Here is a 21,330-nt window from a genome sequence, read left to right as displayed (position 1 = left end):
TACTGGCTCCACAGTCTACATATGAGATTAATATAGCTGTGGCATTGACCTGTGTTTGCCTTCTCCCTCCCGTGGGAGGGGGATTTGTGGAGTCACCATTGCACAAACAAAGTTCCTGCAGAGTTTCCTTTTACTTTCTCGGCTATCGTATATGGAGAAAGTATTGTTTTCGTAAAAATTTTCAAATTTCAGTTTTGAGTGGATATATTAGTTTTGGGTCCCCTGAGCCCAAAAAAGTAGTTTTCGAAGTAATGTCTGTGTGTGTGTGGGTGTGTACGTGTACAAACCTTCAAACCACACCTCTGTAGTCAATTTTTAATGAAATTTGGTATGTAGTTCCGTGGTATCTCCAGGCGTTTATTTTTTATTTTTTGAAACTTCAATTTTTAATGGAGATTTTCCCATAAAAATCTATAAAATAATGGAAAAATGAGATTTTCCCTAAAATGGCTTGATGGATTTTGATGAAAATGTAGTATGTTATATAGTCTTTTAATTCTGAACAAAATGGTAGAAATCCCATTTCCGTATAAATTAAGGTTCAAAAGTTATTGTAACTTATGTAATTTTACCATAAAATAACAAACAATCAGATTTTAGAAAAAAAACTGGTTTTAATTAAAATTAGTATGTTATGGTCCTTTAAATTTTAAACAAAATAATACAAACCCATTTCCGTAAAAATTACGGTTAAAAAGATATTGTGACTTTATGTTATTTTCCCATAAAAAACCATGAAATAATATAAAATCATATTTTATGGAAAAAGACAGTTTTGATTAAAATTAATGTGTTAACAAAATAGTGTAACCAGATTGCTGACACCGTTTATTTAAATTAACACATAGTAATAGCCAAGCATATACCAAAGAATTACATAAATAAGCTACTATGAAAACATACTTTGTGTATAAATACATGAAATTAAATTGAAACAGGAAATTTTTTTGATATAAATTAAATACAAAAATAGTTAATATTTAAAAATATCTACTATTCTTATAAACTAGAAAAGTGTTGCTGTATTATTAAAAATTCCATTGAGGGTTATATAATTGGTACACAACAAAAACAATTGTGGGTTGTATAATTTGGTGTAATTAATTTTTCACCTTTTTGACAAATTGGTAATTTTTTTACAATTTCATATTTAAGTTAAGGGCAATAACAAAAAATTTCCTAACGGACTTACTAAAGTGATCCTACTAATATTATAAATGAGAAAGTTTGGATGTATGTTTGTGACAAGTGAACGCGAAAAATACTGGTCGGATTGGGCTGAAATTTGGCATGATGATAGCTCACATTCCCGATTAACATTTAGGCATATTCTTATTTCAAAAATCCTTTCGGGCTCCGCCCAAGTGGCTCTGGAGTTTCCCATGTTAACCTTATGAGAAATGGAATTATTGAATCTTAACAGCTGTTTCAATCAAACAAGTTGGTTCTCTTCTATGATGTTCAATAGCATTAAAGTTACAAGGATTACCAACAGGGTGCAGCACTATTATTTCTTTTACATTTATGACAACAGCTAATTTGCAACGAAAAGGTGAGTGAGCGTAGCGAACGAACTTCAACCTGGAGGCGAGTTAGCGTAGCGAACGAGCTAACCTGAAGGCAAGTGAGCGCAGCGAACGAGCTCCAACCTAAAGGTGAGTGAGCGTAGCGAACGAGCTCCAACCTAAAGGTGAGTGAGCGTAGCGAACAAACTTCAACCAGGACATGATTGAGCCATGCGAACGAGATAATCTTGAAAATTAAGAAGTTAAACGGAGCAAAGCCCGCGGGTTACAGCTAGTAATTCATACTTTGGAAATTTGTCAATTACCTATTTAAGTTAGCTCCTAAAATTATTTCTGTTTCTTTTTTCTGTTGTATATAAATAGCTGTTGGTTTTTACCAAATTAGCTTCGTATTTGGGGTCAATACTTATAAGAGGCAACACTTACTCCTCCAACAGGATTATCAATTCATATGTGTCTAGATTTATGCAAAGCGAAATAATATTTTTCCTACAGTCACCCGACAAAGTTGGCTTCCTTGTACTGTTTATAGTACAGAAAGCTGCTAATTGCTGCATATTTATACTTTGTCGTACGGTTTATACTTTGCCGTACGGTTTATATATTGGCGCACATCAGGATTCCAACGAAACAACACAAAACAGCTTGGTTCTATTATGCACGTAATCCGTGTCGCTTGTAAATAGGTTGGCAACACTTAAATATTATAATACTAAGAGCAGCTGATTGACTATTATAACTACGATTTAACCTATTTACAAGCGTACATGGATTACATGCATAATAGAACCACGCTGTTTTGTGTTGTTAGATATTTTCTTGTTTTTTAAGATCGTAGGACGCTTTAAAGATTTAAAGATGATTTAAAGATGCTTTAAAGATCTAAAGCATTTTTTTAGGCAAGGAAACCACTTCAAATTACAAAAACATACGGAACTATATTCTCAAGTCGCAGAGCACATTTCTTGCCGAGGAAAAATAGCAGAGTGCGGAGTGATACGGACCGGGTACTTCTTTCTCTACTACCGGGTAAACATTGCTCTTGTGTGCAGCAAAGTGCCACTTTGCCCACTAGTTGCCCAAATAACTATTGAGAGAAACTTGCAATTTGACACAATAATAAAGACAAATACATTTTTAGGGCTGCCTTAAAAAATAAGCCCGGCTCAGGGGCTCATGAAGTTTTAGGGTTATTTTGTGCACAAGGAAGAGATAGATTCCCCCACAAGGTATTTGGAGAGGGGCCCAATAAATTGTCTCCTGGGCCCATAGCGCATCACATGCAAACTACAGTCGTGCACATTTTGATAATGGTGCAATAATATATTGCTAAACCTTTTTTTGTAAAATCCTCTTGTGAATTTTAAATGTAAAGCTAATGTCCTCGACCCCTGCTGATTCTTTTTTGCACTAGGTAGTAAAAGACCACTTGTTTGGTAGTTCCTGATATATATAATGTCTTCAGGAAGTTTTAAATATTTTACCTTACAGTTTATACTGTAGGAAAATATTACCCCCACCGCAGCAAACCTGCAGACTAAGCAAACTTACGTTTACCTGGTTAAATTTTAACTAAATACTTCCTTAAAATTGTCAGATTTATATCCTAACTAAATAAAATTAATTTTAATGAGTACTTAGGTTTGCTGCTACAGGTAAGGTAATGAGGTGTTTTTTTATTGAAACGTTGATAGCTTAGTATAAAATAACAAACTTGTCAAATTTGATCCAAGCAAACTACACAGCTTATTTAGTCTTCATAAGAATAACATAGGAATTTTAAATATAAGTTTTTTTTTTATTTTTCCGAAATTGTTAAGTATACAACAACGCTTCAATGTGCAAAATAATTTTTTTAAGCTCTATAAATGGTTTGAAAAGAAATTGTGAAATTTTATGTTTTCAAGGTCAATAATGAGAAAACCCAATTTTTACCCTATAAGTTAAAACCCCCGTTTCCATAGTCCGATCACGCTGGTTTGCAAACTCCTTGAAATAAACGTAGGTTTACACGTTTGTACCAAATTTCATCAAAATCGGATTATCTTTGCTCAAGTTTTTGTGCCAATGCACACACATACACATATAATATATATGAATTTGAACAGATGGTGTTTTTGGTCTCTGGGGACCTCAAAACGAAAAAGTAAATGAGTCTCGGGTCCAGGTCTTACCATGAAACCTACAGTATCAGCTTATTCCCTATATGGGAAATATGCTAAAAAGACAAATATTTTGGTTCATAATTGTAAAAAAAACTTAATTAAGTTTATTCAGCCCTCATAAAACATCTTAAAAGTACCTAATTAGGAAAATTTTATTTGAAGATCGGACCAAAATTATTTATCTAGTTGAGTCACGGACGCACACATATATATTAATTTATATCCATATATGTACACATTTTTACGGATAGTGTAGGTGTGGCCTCTGGGAACATCAAAATTTATATAATTAATACGCCAACACAAAATTTGTCGTAGAACTCCTCCGCCATTTCTTATATTTGCAAACTGATCTTAAATTCTTAAAGTCCCTTGGGGTCTGCCCCAGTGGCTTTTTAAGTTCTCATGTTATCCTTATGAAGAACACATTATGATCAGCTGGATGATTTAATTGCTGTTAATATCTTTTTGCAATTCAAGGAAACACATGTATAAACGGATTTGGTACTTTTAAGGCTAAATAAAACTGGTACGGCAAGTACATCCAATGTGTCCATAAAAGTCAAGTGATTTTAGAAGAATATGACTACATACAAGAAATCGTGAATAATAATTTAATGATTCAGTTATTCACAGTTAAGGGAAACAAAACACCATCTGAACATCAGGCCTTTTAACTCTGAATTTTCTATAATTGACGTTAAAATTCCAATTGGACCAAATCAAACTGTGACCGACAGGTTATGGAGGAAATCAGGTGGTTCTTAAGTAATGTGAACAAATTTTATCGCTATTAAAAACAAATGATTGAAGTTTCAATTTAAGAAAGAATTTGAACATCTTTTAAGAGCCTCAATAATTTGTTGCAATGATAAGTGGTTACATTAACCTTTTCTCCCATATTCAATACTTTTGTAAGTAAAATATAAAACTGTTATCAGAACAAACATTTATTTTTGAGTATTTTGCAAATAGTTTTTTTTCAACTCTTTAAGCTAATTAGAAAATAACATTTTATAAATAAATATTTTTTCCACGAGAAAGAAAAGCAAATTGCTTGTGTACTAAAAAGTGATCTTACTTTATGCTAAAATAGTCTTAACTTCTTTATAAAGAGGAAAGGATTCGACCATAAAGAAATTTACAATAACCTTTACCTAAAGATTAGAAGCAACACGGTTTTTAGAATTTTGATTTGTTTCTTCACTAGAGTTTGAGTTCTCCTGACTTTTCTTTTTTTCCCTCATTGCTTTTACCTTTCTCATAATCAAATTTCTGCATAGGACGGTTGAGTGCAGAGTTTGTACATTAGAGCTGTAAGGCTGAGTAGAATCTAGGTTGTTTTCTACTTGAATGGTGATCATTTCATTTTGAGGTAGGTTCAAAATCCACTCCATACTGCAGGGTTGCTCAGACTTAACATAGCTTGCTATCATTCTTAGTAAAGTAGAAGTAACTATGGTCAATAGGAGATGGATCCATGCCATTGTTTCTATAATGATCATACTATGGTCAGCCTTTGTTGAAGAGGAAATACCTATCGACATATTGCGAGTCAAGAAAGCTAGGTATGTGTAGAAATAAGTGATAGTCCACCAATACAGCCCAAAGGCCAACATACTTTTTGATACATTTCGCAATGTTTGAAAATCAGTGTATTTGGATAAAAGTAATACCAATCTACTTCCAATTATAAAAACATCAGAAGAATTGGACATGAAGAAAAAAGATAGAGCAAATGTTGTACATCTTTTATAAATTGCTAAAGTAAAAACAGCTAAAACTACCTTTTTCTGTAGACATTCGAAGTTCTTAATTCCGTCTGTAATCAATATGTTGACAAAATCTTGAATCAAAAAGGCTGTAATTAGTACAACAAGTGTCTTCAACTCTTGAAATGTGGTTTCTTTGTGATCCTTGCATTTTTTAAACTCCTCTGCTAGCTGTACTTCCCAAAACATTGGATACCAATTTCCTTTAACACGATTGTGCAAAATTAATGCACCTATACTTTTGAAGAATAAGAGCCATATTGAATCTATTATTGGTCTTGTGTATGATTGTCCTACTCCAACTTTGGTTAGTAAAATCATAATTATTTTGAGAAATGAGTAATATAACAGTACAAAAAAAATTACGGCTATTGTTAACCAATGGAAAATATTGAATTCCGCCATTTAATATTACATTTTACATTGGAAACCCAATGTTATTCTTCTATTAAATTTGTTTACTTCAATGAACGGGTTATGTAAACTGATCAAATAAAAGTATATTATAACATAGAATTTTTTTGTTTACAACTAAACAATCCAGAACACCACCAACCACTGGATATAATAATTCCTAGATATAAATGTACAACAAATTTGCTACCTAGCAAGTCTTACTAGAATTGAAATTTACATCTATAATGCTCTTTCAATTTAAGGTTAAAATAAAATGACAACTAAGGATTTTATTGGCAAGATGTATTCAAACATATGTGATGCAGAGATACAGATGGAAATACCAATCTCAACAGTTGTATATAAATGAGGATAAGATTAGCTCTGATGGAGGTCACAAGTTCAGGAAAGTACAACAGGAAAGTTGATGATTAAAAGAGGAAAGTATTATCCAAACTCCTTTCCTCATTGGCAACCTTTCAATGTAAACATTAAATATATATAATTATATTACAATTAACTATTATATACAAAATAGTTGGCCATTTATTAGGTGCCCATTTATTCATTCCATTCTAATGACAAAAATCATTACATAAATAAATATAGTAGCGATTAGATGACAAGAGGTGTACGATGTAGGTGTATGATGTACAGTACAATCAAGTATCAGTTAAGAATTAACTTACCGGAGACCGAGCATTGCTTGTGGTGTTTATTATGTAGGAGACGTTAAAAAATAAACATAAGTTTACATTTGTACAATTTCCATAGTTTTATAAAGTACAGTCTAAAATATGTAAAAAAAACAAATTATATAATAACAATTTATCATGCTCACGTATTGACGCTATGCACAACATTTTGTGCATGACCCTGTAGTCTCAAGTAATTGTAATGCATTGTAGGCTTGGATAAACATTTATTACTGACTCTGTAAAAAATTAACAAAATGCAAATTCTGAATTTAAAAATGGTATCATTACCAGTATTGTAATTTTTTTAAAGCTGAGCCCTTCATTAAGAATTTAGGTTTGATTGACACACGATGATTAATCATCTATGGAGAAAACCCGTCAATAGATATTTCCTATTTGTTTGCCAAAAGACTGTTTCCTAATTATTATAAATAAACAGTCATATGTTTTTCAATTGTTTTTTCAATAACAAGTAAATAGTTTAGTGTGTTGTTTTGTTGAATGAGAGCTGTTAAAGAAGGATTTATTACAGTTATGTTTATGTTTTTAATTTCATAAATAATTTGTGATAAATTTTGTGTGAATTTTTAATAGTTTATTTTTAGTGGTAGAACATTATGGCTATGGTAGATGTGTAATACTATTGTATACCTTAAATTTTGAGAAGCAAATGTTATCAAACAGGGTCCTTCCCCATTGCAAACAGAATGCTTATGAGCATTACTACAATAAACATTTTATACTTATATACCAACCCCGTATGAAGGACAGGTACTCTGCTAGTAGGTTATAATTTTATTGCATGTTGTAAGATGTTTGCTCCACTCATGGAACTCTTAGGTTGTTCAATTAAAAACCAAATTACCAATTGAGATGGGATGAGAAATATACTTGGATTAAAAAATTATGCAGTTTTAGGGGAAGAAATCTATTCCCTACGGACTAAGTTACCATATGTTTCTCGGATCCAAATGTGTACCTTTAATATGATCCTTATTATGATGTCAAACCTTGGGATACATAACCATCTGAAATTTGGCAACCACAGGTATAATACACGGAACAAAAACAATGCTAATCAACGAGTATTAGCATTGTTTAAATGGTGAAAAGTGGTCATACATTACGAAAACAACACGTTTCTCTGTTATTATTCATCCAATCTTAACAAATAAGGTATCATTGAAAACTACATAGAATTTACAAACTTTTTTGTCTCTTGCAATTTTTGTGTAAAGTTAACGGTTTTTGTGAAATTTGGCATCAAATATTTTAAATGGCTGCCATTTTGAAACGGTTAATGATTTTTTAGTATAATTTCTAACGATGATAGGTCTTAATAAGATTAACATTTTTGCAAAATATCAAAGCTGTATCTCAAACCGTTTAGGAGTTATTAATGTTTTTGTAAAAAACCCATAAATGCCGACAGTCGGTAAACTAGACACCACCATGTTCCTATGGTGAAATGTGTTTGTCTTGACCTAAGGAATAACGCTATACACATATGTCCAGATATTGGAACTCTCTACCAATATTTTAGGACATTGCTCCTGGGTAAGAAACATGCCTAAATATCATATTTAAATTGTCCGGAAGTCCTTAGTTACTCACACAGCCACCATTTTGTTTGTTCAGTTATTAATTTTTTTCTAAAGAATGGTTAATCATACGAAAGGGAAACTTTGCACAAACATTTATGACAACTAGACAAAGCTACAAAACAATTATGACAATTTTTCAAATTCATAAAACAAAATGGTGGCAATTTAAAATTTTGTTTCTTAATTAACTCAAAAACCGTTGATTTTACAAAAATTGTAAATGGCCAACATTTTGTTCTATGAATTTGAAAAATCTTCATAATTTTTTGGTAGCTTTGTCTAGTTGTCATAAATCTTTGTGCAAAGTTTCCATTTCGTATGTTTAACCATTCTTTAGAAAAAAATTAATAACTGAAAAAAACAAAATGGCGGCTGTGTGAGTAACTAAGGACTTCCGGAAAATTTAAATATGATATTTAGGCATGTTTCTTACCCAGGAGCAATGCCCAAAAATATTGGTAAAGAGTTCCGGGACACCCTGTATATATTCAATGCTAATTCGCAATGGTTGTCATTCGAAAGTCTTTGGGAAATTACAAGAAAACATAATTTGGTAAAATAAAACACGTTCAGCTCGCACTTGACGTCACTATGTACACACCGTCTTTTATACGGCTTTGGAGTGAGTGAGCTTTCTTACTGACTACACCAGCTATTTCATTATAGACCATGAGCCACCAATATGAAACCCTCCCCCCCCCTGTGGGAATTTATGACTTATACTTTTTTTTGTTGGTATTACCTACCAGATCAAGAATTCAGTTGTTTGCCTCTTTTAAATTACAGCGTATTCCGGAAAATAAAGAAAAACTGTTAAATTTAAAAACTGTTTAATTTCAATTACAAAAGGGTAGCCTGCGTTAATTACTGGTGCAATATTTTTTTATGGACTTCTTTAGTATGTATTCAAAGGCTTTAAATGAAAATAAAAAAGTTAATAAAATACCCCCGCTGCAGCAAACCTGCAGGCAATGCGGATTTCAAATTGGCCTGAATTGATTTTCAATTAAATCCATTTAAATAACATTAGATTTAACGAGTACCTCTAGGAAAGAAATTTTAAGAGATTCTATTTAAATTAAATAAATTTTATTGAGAAATTTTAGACGTAATTTTTACTGGAATGTAAGGTTCCAGTAAAATTAACGTCTAAAACTTCGTTTTTCTCATATCAAAATCGGATTTGCGACAGTAATTTTCTTGTTTAAATCTCTTTAAAATAATGTGCTGATTGATATGGGTTGCCTTTAAAAAAAATTAAGTTACTCTTAGCAACCCTGTTTGTGGGTGGGGGGTGAATTTCAAAATATCACCAAAAAGAACCTTACATTACCCTAGAAACGTGTATTGAAGCTTGTTTGAATTTATGCATATTTGTGCTGAGACCATTCATTATTTAGCAGGTTAACCCGTTGTTCCTTATTTTTACCATTAGCTAGGATTTTTTCCAATCCCATGGGATCTTGATTTTGGACCTCTCATTAAAAACGTTTATCCAATTCCCCTTCTCTCTTTCAATGTTTTTAATAGACACATCTAAATTGGTATCCGTAATAAAGTATATCCTGCTGAATTTCGGAAAACGGCTGAAGGCAATCTGTGCTAGTTCACCAGAGGTTTCTGGAATATTTGTAAGAACCTAAAAGTAAGCCATACCGTCAATTACATACATACATTCTTCAATCTTGAGAGGTTCGTCTATACCCTTGTTCTCCAAAGCATGGAGCAGTTTGGCCTTTTCTGTTTTGGTTGGGCATCCATCGACAGTGGCTGATTCCATTGACTAGCTGATTCCCATGGTACTGGATCTAATGGGTATGTCATCAGCTTCTCAAGGTTAATATCACGTTCCTGGGACAGCAGTAAAACTCCAGAAAGATATTTCTTATTGCTCTTATCTCAACTAATCTGTTTGCATGCAGCTTTCTCTAGATTATCTACATTGAGTAAATTGTCTTCCACCAATTCGGGTACAGGTCTTCTAGCTGATAAACAGAACATCTAGGAATTCTGATCACGGTTTTCAACTTCAAGCAGAATAATGCATTGTTCAAAAGCATCAAGTACAGTACTTGCAAAATACTTTGCTCACTTTGTTTCATTTCATTTGCTTGCATGTCACTGAGAACAATCTGATGACTTCACCATACTTGCATTTTAAAATTCTAACTTGCTGTGGGCCCGTCCTACGCACAGGAATCAACTAATCAAATCAAATCAAACTAAAAAATCTATACTGAAGGACCCATGCTGCACTGCGGCGTTAAAATAAATATCATATCCGAGAAATAATCAAATTTATTATTTTTGATTGTGTAATACAGTATCTTAAACTTAACTGATTCAAACGATCAATAGCTCAAATTAAAGCCTATAATTGACTGATTATTTTGAGTCTAAAACATATAAAAAAACGTAAACAATACTGGAGCTATTGATATTAAATCATAGAAAAACCTTATAATTTTTTATTTTATGTTGGATGTTCACCTTGCGTTTGCTTGAAAACCGTCCGATTAGAATAACTAATATCTCAAATGCAAGCCGGCATTTCACTGAAGGTTCTTAGACCAATATATATAGGGTTATATAATTACAAATGGTAAAATACTGTACAATTTAAATTGAAATACGAATTAAAAAATATATCGAACCTATGTTTTTTGGTCAAGTAATAAAGTAGATATATATACGATGATGCTTGATGTGAAATATATGTGTGCATACTACCAATTTAAGACCTCAATCATGAAGATCGGTCGTGTAGAAGAGCCAAAGAAACTCGGAAAATAAAAAAAACAAATTTAACTCCCTTTAGAAATACATGGGGGGTAAATTTAATTTACGTATAAGCCGAGTGGGACTGTCGATAAATATATACTGATGCTTGATGTGAAATCTGTGCGTGCATACCTTCAATTTGAGACCTCAATAATGAAAATTGGGTGGGTAGAAGCGCCAAACGAACTCGGAAAAGAAAAACCAAATTTAACTCCCATAAGAAATACATGGGAAAAAATGTTGTTTACGTATAAGCCGAGTGGGACTGTAGGCAACTATATGCCGATGCTTGATGTGAAACCTGTGCGTTAATACCTTCAATTTGAGACCTCAATCATGAAAATCGGTCGGGTTGTAGAGCCAAACGAAATCACTAAAGAAAAACCATTTTTTTTTATATATATATATTCATGATATTTTCGTGTTTTCCAGAACATGCTGTAATTCACAAGTGGCAAACACCTAAAACCTTAAAGTACATGTCAATACAAACCAAAAAATGTATATGTCGAAAATTCCCACCGGGGGGGGGAGGGGGGGTAAACGCCAGCCTCCGCTCTATTAGCCAAGATCATTTATCACCCAAAGATCAAAGACAGCAGGTTCCAGTTTTGTACCTACAGAGAAAAAAAAACAATTAACCAAAACGATGAGGATACTTGCCTGTAATTTATTTTTATACAAAAAGATTGTAAAACTCAGATTGCGGCAGAACGATACAATCTAGGGTCTAGAGGTCAAATAGATTAACTGGGAATATATAGACCACTGACACAGCTGGTTCAGTCTCAAGCTGTCCGTGACCATGAAGACATCAGTGACTCTACTCATCTGCGTGTGTGTACACCATGTAGCCACCTCGCCTCTTCCTCAGTTTGACTATCCAGAAACTTCTTTTTCTGTCATTCCCACATCGTTAAGTGACATGGGGTTATCTACCGGCTTTCAAAGGCATACTGGGTTTTCCTCTGGATTGAACAACAGGTTTTCTTCTGGATTGGATGATGGTTTTTATGGTGGATTGGGTAACACGCAGCAGATTGGTCAGACTCAAAGCTACTCGAGGCAGTGTGTTCATAGATCAGGCACTGGTCTAGCTCCCACTACATTGTGTAGAGTAAATGGTGGTGAATGGCAGAGCGTAGGAGGCAGCGGTAGTTTTCCTGGTAGCAACGGTGGTTTTACTGGTGGCAACGGTGGTTTTACTGGTGGTTTTCCTGGTGGCAACGGTGGTTTTACTGGTTCCAACGGTGGTGGCAACGGTGGTGGCACTAGAGACTATCCTGACCCGAGAGGAGAAGAAGAAGGCGGTGGAAGTGAAGACACTAATGAAGGAGTTCCTACTGGTGACGATGCTGAAATAGTCAGGGAATTGAAAGCTAGACGCAGAGGCCAGAGGGTCATAGGATCGCAATATCACTTCTGAGGTGAAGTATTAAGTTAATTACTCTTTAATAGAAGTTGGGTAAAAAAATATTTAAAATTAGGAAGCTATATTTAAATAAACCCAATACGAGATGACCTGTGTGCAAATAGCATATTTCACTGTGTGATCTTCTCATCTAAATGTCGATGTTTATATAAAATATAAATTCCGGCTTTGCTCCGGAAGAAATAAGTCCTGCAGTCCGTGGTTAACCTTAAAAACTATTTCAAACTGCATCCATGTTTAGTTGTAAACAAAGGGAATTGAGTTTTATAATATAACACTTTAACTTCGGATTTAACTAGGTGAAACCTGTCGAAATCGACAGTTACTGTTGAGGTTTCAAGCAAAATCATTTAACTATCAATCGATGATAATAACTCGATTGATAATAATAATTTTTTTTATGATAATGATTTTTTTAACAATTTGGGATTTTTGTGATTTAGGTAGGTACTACCTATCTTAACATCAATAACTCAAATGAAAGCTGGCACGATTACTGGAAAAATACCGGTACCGGTATGGATCATAAACATAAACAAATTACGTTTTTGGCCCGAAAATAAACATTATTTAACATTGCTTAAATGGAACTGCTAAAACATATGTTCAATGCTATTAGTATAGGATTCGGGCCAACAACGTCATTTGTTTATGTTTATGATCCATACCGGTATTTTTCTAGTAATCGTGAAAGCTGGTGTTTTACTGAAGGTTCTGTGATTAAAACATACAGGATAACGTAATTATAACTGAGTAAATATATCATAAAATTAAATTCCATACCTATCTGAGAAATAATCAAATATATGTTTTTTGATTGAGTAATACAGTATCTTGAACTTAACTGTCTTAAACGTTTAATGTCCCAAATGAAAGCCTTTATCTCTAGGAGTATTTAACACCAAGACATATAAAATAACAAAAATAAAATAAAAATTGAGTTACATATCATTGATTGCAGATAATTCCTAAATTAATTATAGGCTAATTATTGTTGATTTGTAATTGAGCAGCGTGCTTCGAGTACGTACGATCTTAATAATCAATAGCTGAAAAGAAAGCTGGTATTTTACTGAAAGTTCTTAGCCCATAGTGTATAGGATAATGCATTTAGAATTGGTGAAATACATCTTTAATTGAAGTAAGAATTTGAATAATAAATTCAACAATAAATGCCACTATTTTGTTTCTACAAGGGTTAGGGAGCTTAAACTTTTTCAGAATCTTTATATCACCATAAATTGTATACATTTTCAATATGTTCTGTCTATAAAAGGGCAATAAATATCAAATCAAACGCTTAACCTCTTCGTGGGACACCCTGTATATATATTATTGTTGTACATGGTAGAAAGTAAGTTAGGGAGGCAATTTAGTGGATACAAAGCAATACCAAATAAGACTTGACATTGGAATAAAGTCTTCTTATTTATGATACTTACAGGTCATAATACTCATAATTTGATAGACCGGTTGCAAAATCATTGTTGATAGGCCTAAATATACCTCTTGACTAGCAAATTTTCTAGAACATTGTTTTATCGAAAAATGATTTAAAAACGTATGTTATATCAATGGTTATATATGTTTCAGGAATCAGGGACAGTGCACAAGATGAAAATTGAAAAGGAAACAATGTTTTGTAACTATCTTAATGATTTTTAAAATTCTTTTTAAGTATTTAGTTTTTGATACTAGTGAGTCAGGAATAGTATTGTGAATCATTTCTGATGTGCATATATTGTATAGGCCTATGCCGCCTATGTGTGTATAGTTAATAGTTATGTAAGATAAATATGTTTTGCATAATAAAAAAATGTATTTATATTTTGAATAACCCGTCCATCTGTAACAATTTCATCACATGTATCAACACACATATTACAAGGTGGAGTTCCCTCACATTTCATGAGTGAGACAAAGCCAAACACAGTAACACAACAGAAGGGAAAATCAGTGTAATTTTATCTCCCTTGCTCTAAATTAAAGCTTTGGAAACAATTATCTTTTTTGATATCAGCTGTCATCGAAAATGCCTAACTTTTCTATACCGATTGATAAAATAGTATATTTCAATACTAGGGCCTAAAGTGACTCTTTTTAGCCCGATCTCAAGTTTTACAAACAAGGCAAAGCCGAGGCCGTCAAATGAGCGAGAGTTGAAAAGACACTTTTTATTGTGTACCAGGTAAGATTGCAAAGTTTACAGGAACTAAGGCACATGATTGTGACTGCAGTTGAGAGGGTAACGCCAGTAATGTTAAACAACGTAAGGCGGGGGAGATTGATTACTGATTGGACTGATCTTGGATTGGTCTTGAGAGTGACTTATGGTGATCACATTGAACAATAGAAAGATACCAATCTAGATTGTATTTATGACATGTTAGCATTGCTATTTTAAAATAAAAATTACATTTTAATATGATACGAGATTGTTATTTCTTGATAACTCTAGTCGGACATCATGTATTTTTGTCGTATTGAACCAATATAACTGGCTGGGTAGCTGAGTGGTTATAGTGCTCACCTATTAATCAAAAGGTCGCCGGTTCGATCCTGAGAAAAGTCAGTAGCTTTTTGATGGTTCGAAACTGGACCCAGCTGTTCCTGATCATTGGGCTTTAAATAAATGATCCTGACTAATGATTGCTGATCTTAGTCAGTAACAAAGCTACACAGGTCATCACACACCATTCTACACTCATCCTTCACTCATATTTGGGTTAAAATACGCACCTAGGTGGCGTCCCCATCTCAACGATTGATTGATTGATTGACCATTATTTGAACAAACTATTATACAAAACTGAAAAGTTTTTATTTAAAGATAACCTCTCACTCTAACTTGTTTTTCAATTTAATTTGCTGATGGAAACAAGCAGCTGTTTAGTAAGTCATTCAATCGCTTCGTCTATAACGATTGTGTTACCATCCATATGTTGAACTATTTAAAATAAGTCAACAATAAGCTACAATTGATTAAATAATCAATTGGAATTGATACATGCCATGTTTACAATTGAAATTTACAATACAACTGAATTGAGAGCTGATATTTTTACTCCATAGGGGCTAAAACACTTTTTAACTCCCTAGAGAGTAAAAATGATACTTTAGACCCGCAATGCATGCATTAAAATGGCTGTTTTTTTCTGCAGTATGACAAAAACGTAATTTAAAATCTGTTATCTTTAAAATTAACAGTCACAATGCAAAAAATAATTACTTGATAGCTTACGCAGTGGTGATAGACTAGACGGTAGTGCTTGCCATTCAATCAAGATTACTGGTTTTATCTCAAGAAAAGTCTTTGATGCTTTAACGATGTTCCTTCCCAATCAAGTTTAACAGTATATATAACAATAATCAAACAGTTATTGACAGGAGATAAACAAAGTAAGTAGGCCTAATCTAGTAAACAGAATATATTTTGATAATAACACAATATACAAAACATAATTCCTAAAATGAAACATACTGTACCAGTAGTTAGGGACTTCACAATCTTCCTTGATTAGAAATTTACTTGAGGTCGTTTGATGCTCAAAATGTTTGCTTTCATTCCAAGCTTCATTGTGTACTTTGACTGGACTCGTTGCATGTACTTTAAATCTCGGACTTTCCTATAAACAGATAATAATTTAACAATTTTACCTATGACCGTTTTTAAAAGTAGCCATTTCAGTTCAGTTCTTAGAATTAAAAAGTTTCACATTACAGCATAGTTTTACTCATAACAACACGGGTAACGGACCAATGTGGTTCAAGGATTGAGAGAAGTAAAATTGTAATGATTCAAACTTCAACTAATCAGTTGTTAAGGCCAATTTAATTGTTGAGTGGTGCAATAAGTATTTGGTACCGGTACAATGTTTAGCTCCATCACTATCAGCGGCAATGAGAGGTTATAAACGAAAACATAACCTCTCTTTAGAAGTTATGAGTAGTGAACTACTCATGTTGTCTTTAATAATAATAGTTCTTTGAAAGCGGTTTATAAGATAGGATTTTAAAAACTTCAAAGCAATTGGAGAAAAATTGAAATTTTAAGCTTAGAAAATAAAATTTTATGTACAACACAGTCAAAGGCTTTTGACAGGTCACAAAGCATTCCAGCAACATTCTGAGACCTATCGATGCCACAGCCGACCTCCCACAAGAAGTCAGACAGATCCTGAGTTGTATTACATCCTGATCTAAAACCATATTGTTCTGTAAAAAAATTTGTGAGCCTAATGTTTTCAAATACTTTAGAGAAAACTGGTGAAATTGAAGTTGGACGGTAGTTGTCAGGATTTGATTTACTGCCATCCTTAAGAAAGAGGTTTAATTTCAGCGACTTTTAGTTAAGGAAAAATTCCACTCGGTAAACAATATTGGTTTATTATGAAGCTTAATGGACCTGCAATAACATTGTTGGGGTTCTTTATCAGCGTTACTGCCCAACCAGCTGACATTTTATTTTTTAGGGAACAAATTGCTTTAGGTAATTTTTCTTTTGAAATTGGTGAATAATCAAAAACAGCTACATATTATGATTAAGTTTAAAATTTCTCATTAATAAAGGGCATTGAAAAGGTTAAAGTTAGCTGAATTGTATTTTGCAATGTCAGCAAATTTGTTATTGCCTATTCAAATGTTACTCCTAGGGGTATGTTAAAATGTTAGAGGGCCTTTCTTGGCCATTATTGACTATCATGTTCAATATTGGGCAGACTATATTTCTTTCTACACAATCCAAGTTCTGATACTAGACAGCCTTAATTTTGTAAACTGAATTTTGAATGTAGTTACTGAGGGAACGTTTCTTAAACAGTCTGAACACCGATTTAAATATATTTTTATAAATCTTACAATATTGAATAAATTGCTGGTTATTATAATTTTTAGGCAACTTGCTTCATTCTCGTTTTCTAGCAGTAGATATTCTAATTCCTTGAGTGATTCAGCCTTTTGCTTTTACACTGTTGTTAGAATTTTGTTTAATACTTTTACTGGAAAGCTCTGATGGAAAATTAACATGTGATTGCTTAAAAAATTATCAAAATTTTTTTGACTATTGTTACTTGTATATACACTACTTGCATATACCTAGGTACAGTAAATAGGCATAGGAAAAATAAAAAAAAAACTATAAAATACAAGAGAGAAAGAACTCTAGTGTAGGTTACCGTAGTACATACTTGGCGATGACTTTTTTGTCTGTCTCATTCCATCCAAGAGCCTTGTACTGGGCAATCACTCGATGAACCTTCTTCTGTGCAGGAACAACCACCCGGTTTGGATCGAAGTTTTGCCTAAAAAAATCACTAAGTTTAGACATAAAAATATTCTCAAAAAGTGAATGGATCCAAAACATTGATTAATTATTTTGATTAAAAATTAATACAGTAGCAACAACAAAAACAATTCATAGAATATGTGAAACTGAAGCTTTGTCTATGGACTAACATGAAACAACCACAGTTTCGCATCTTTCCAGACTATTTAAAAATTGCTAAAGTTGTAGGCCTATCAATCAATCAATCAAATATTCTTTATTCACAAAGTTTAGACAATATGTCTTGAATAGCGTCATTAAACTAACATAAACAAAAAATTATAAACTAAATAATTAAAATCATTCACAAAGGATTTATATAGTAAAACTAAAAATGAGTGCTATAACTTTAAAAAATCACAAAATCTTAGAAGGTTACGTTAGAGTAAAACTAGGTAGTAACTGGAATTCAAATGGTCGTTTCGAGATTACAATTTAAAAATTATTTGATGGAATAAAATGGGTTTCTTATCAACAAGTCTTTTAGTAGGCTTTTGAATCGGTTTGTATTATTTTATTTTTTAAGTGAAATCGGTAATTTTTGAAGAAATTTTAAGCCTGCATATGAAGGTTTTTTGGTATAGAATTCTAAATTATGTCTAGGAAGGTTAATTTGAAAGCGTGTGTTATATTTACTTGCAGTGGATAATAAATGAAATTGTTTTGCATAAATTATTGTCTCATATATATACAAACTGTAAACTGTTAATACACCCAATTCAGGAAAGATATTTTTAACTGAATCTGTTCTTTTTAATTTCATGATCACTCTAATAGCTTTTTCTTGTTTTATAAGTATTTTATCCAAATTTGCCTTAGTTGTTGCTCCGTAAATGGCGATTCCATAGGATATGTGGGAATGAATTAGAGAATAATAGATAATCCTAAGAGTTTCCAAGTTGCAAACCTTGGACATCAGCCGCAAGGCATGAATGCCAGATGATAATTTATTTACTACATAGTTTATGTTATTATCCCAAGATAGATTTTCATCAATAACCAGTCCCAGAAACTTTGTTTGATTTACCAATTTTGTCTGTTTTTATAAAAATATTAGGTTCAAATGCTGTTATTGATTGTTTAGTTGAAAAGGATATTAGATTTGATTTTGTTGTGCTGATAAGCAGATTTCTTTCATCCAAAAACTTTTTTATAGAGAGGAGACTCCTGTTTGAGGATTTTTCAATAGTTAAATTGGATTTTCCTGAAAACAAAACATTAGAGTCATCAGCATACAGACACATAGATCCATCACTGACCGGGATCATCTCTGGTAACCCCTTAATGTAACAGAGGAACAAAAGAGGCCCCAAGATCGATCCCTGGGGTACTCCATATCGTAGTGTCTGCCGCTGAGATCTAAAGTTTTCAATATATTTAGTATTTCTTTTCTCTATTACGTAGTCCACTTCAACAAACTGTTCTCTGTTTTCTAAATATGAAGTGAACCACCGTAATTCTTTTCCTATTATTCCTAATTCATTTAAAATATTTATTTTGTTTGAGTTAAGCCTCCGAATCACTGATCAATACGTGTACTGGTGAAATTACCTGCTGTCAAGTGATCCTTTTGACCTTGAAAGGCGACCGGTTTCGATCCTCACGGGATCATCTTCAGGCGGACTTCGTCATCGTCTTTTCGTTCTTGCGAACACGTCGTTTTTTAAAAAACATTGAGTAGACAGTTTTTAACATTTGTTTTAACTGTAACAGTTTGTACAAACACAGTTTGTAAAAACATTTGTTTTAACAAATGTTAAAAACTGTCTACTCAATGTTTTTTAAAAAACGACGTGTTCGCAAGAACGAAAAGACGATGACGACGTCCGCCTGAAGATGATCCCGTGAGGATCGAAACCGGTCGCCTTTCAAGGTCAAAAGGATCACTTGACAGCAGGTAATTTCACCAGTACACGTAAAATATTTAATAGTTTACAATGTGAAACGCTGTCAAAAGCTCTACTAAGGTCTAAAAATATTCCAACTACTTTATCACCATTATCTACTGAATTTATAATTGATTCAATAAAATCTATACCAGCTGTTATTGTAGATTTTCCTGGTCTAAACCCGTGTTGCTCCTTATCAAACACTTGATTCGTTTCAAGGTAATTAAAGAGCTGAATATAAACAACTCGTTCAAAAATTTTTGAAAAAACCGGTAAAAGAGATATTGGGCGATAGCATGATGGGTCTGTGGTGTTTCCTTTTTTGAATATGGGAATAACTTTGGCTAATTTTAATTTGGATGGAAAAATTCCTGAAATCAGAGAAGAATTTATTACATGTGCTAATGGTTTTAAAATATATGGTAATGATCTTTTAATTATTGTGATAGGTATTTCATCATACCCCGTTGAATATTTATTTTCAAAAGAAAGTATTAATTTTCTAAGATTGTCTTCAGTTATAGATTCAAACTTAAAATTTTTAATAATGCAAGATTTTGAGGGTTTCTGTGTTACTGTACCTATTGCTGTTGTTAATGGTTGTGAAACATATGGCAAAACAAGCTTTTCAACTGCAGTTGTAAAAAAGTTATTAAATATATTACTCACTGCCAGTGAGTGTGTTACCGTTTGACCATTTTGAATAATGGTTTTATTTGAAGTTAGATCTACTGTTTTCGACTTAAGTTTTATTTCTTTTTTTATAATTTTCCATGTTACTTTAGTTTTATTAGTGGCATTTTTTATCTTTTTGCCGTAAAATGTTTGTTTCGCTTTGTTAATTGATTCTTTAAATTCTTTTTTCTTTATTTTAATCATTTTACTCATTGCATTATCTTTTCTTCTCCTACATAAATTCTCAAGTTCTGTTATTTCAAACTTTTTCTCTACTATTTCACCTGAATTCCATTTACCATCATTGTACTTTCTAATTCTCCCACTTCCCATTTACCTAGGAGGCTGAAATTCGGTACACCGATTCTTTGGGTATTAAATAGGAAAACTAAGGTAGTCTTTATTCTGATCGAGCTTTCGGGCTCCGCCCCAGTGGCTCTAGAGTTTCCCATGTTAGCCTTATGATTTTTCATATTTAAAAGGAATTAATGAATCTTAACAGTTGTTTCAATTAAACAAGTTGGTTCTGTTCTATGATGTTCAATAGTATTAAAGTTACAAGGATTACCAACAGGGTGCAGCACTATTATTTCTTTTACATTTATGACAACAGCTAATTTGCACCCAAAAGGTGAGTGAGCGTAGCGAACGAACTTCAACCTGGAGGCGAGTTAGCGTAGCGAACGAGCTAACCTGAAGGCAAGTGAGCGTAGCGAACGAGCTAACCTGAATGCAAGTGAGCGCAGCGAACGAGCTCCAACCTAAAGGTGAGTGAGCGGAGCGAACGAACTTCAACCAGGACGTGATTGAGCCATGCGAACGAGATCATCTTGAAAATTAAGAAGTTAAACGGGGCAAAGCCCGCGGGTTACAGCTAGTAAACTATACATATAAAACAATCTATGTATACAACAATCTATGAAAAATATGTAAAAACAATCCATACTAACAATCTATGAAAACAATTTCAAAAAACAATTTTTGACAAACATTACTTTAACATGACCAGACTTTTCGATACAAAAAATAACAATAATTTACATTAAAAACATACAAAAAAAAAACATAT

General features: G+C 32.8%; 2 protein-coding genes across 2 annotated transcripts in view; one reads left to right on the top strand and one right to left on the bottom strand.

Annotated features, from left to right (window-relative positions):
• Positions 1–11,715: 11,715 nt before the first annotated feature.
• LOC128987724 (uncharacterized) lies at positions 11,716–14,211 on the top strand. Its single transcript, XM_054408724.1, has 2 exons — positions 11,716–12,369; positions 13,968–14,211. The coding sequence occupies exon 1, from the start codon at positions 11,748–11,750 to the stop codon at positions 12,366–12,368; it is 621 nt and encodes a 206-aa protein (XP_054264699.1). The 5' UTR covers positions 11,716–11,747; the 3' UTR covers position 12,369; positions 13,968–14,211.
• A 1,576-nt stretch (positions 14,212–15,787) lies between these two features.
• The window catches only part of LOC128986517 (cytoplasmic 60S subunit biogenesis factor ZNF622), a 29,741-nt gene continuing 24,198 nt past the window's right edge, over positions 15,788–21,330 (bottom strand). Inside the window, exons 4-5 of the transcript XR_008490134.1 lie at positions 17,561–17,674; positions 15,788–16,000 (exon numbers count right to left, since the gene is read on the bottom strand). The gene's annotated coding sequence lies outside the window, so the exon portion shown is untranslated. The remainder of the gene's footprint in view (positions 16,001–17,560; positions 17,675–21,330) is intronic.

The sequence above is a fragment of the Macrosteles quadrilineatus genome, unplaced genomic scaffold (genome assembly GCF_028750875.1).
Source record: "Macrosteles quadrilineatus isolate MER2022 unplaced genomic scaffold, UCM_ALF_1.0 Scaffold_2__2_contigs__length_208266976, whole genome shotgun sequence".
Lineage (NCBI taxonomy): Eukaryota > Metazoa > Arthropoda > Insecta > Hemiptera > Cicadellidae > Macrosteles > Macrosteles quadrilineatus.
This window is presented reverse-complemented; position numbering and strand designations above follow the sequence as displayed.

Coding starts and splice junctions, on each gene's coding strand:
- LOC128987724 (XM_054408724.1), top strand. CDS start 11,748: ATGAAGACATCAGTGACTCTACTCATCTGCGTGTGTGTACACCATGTA.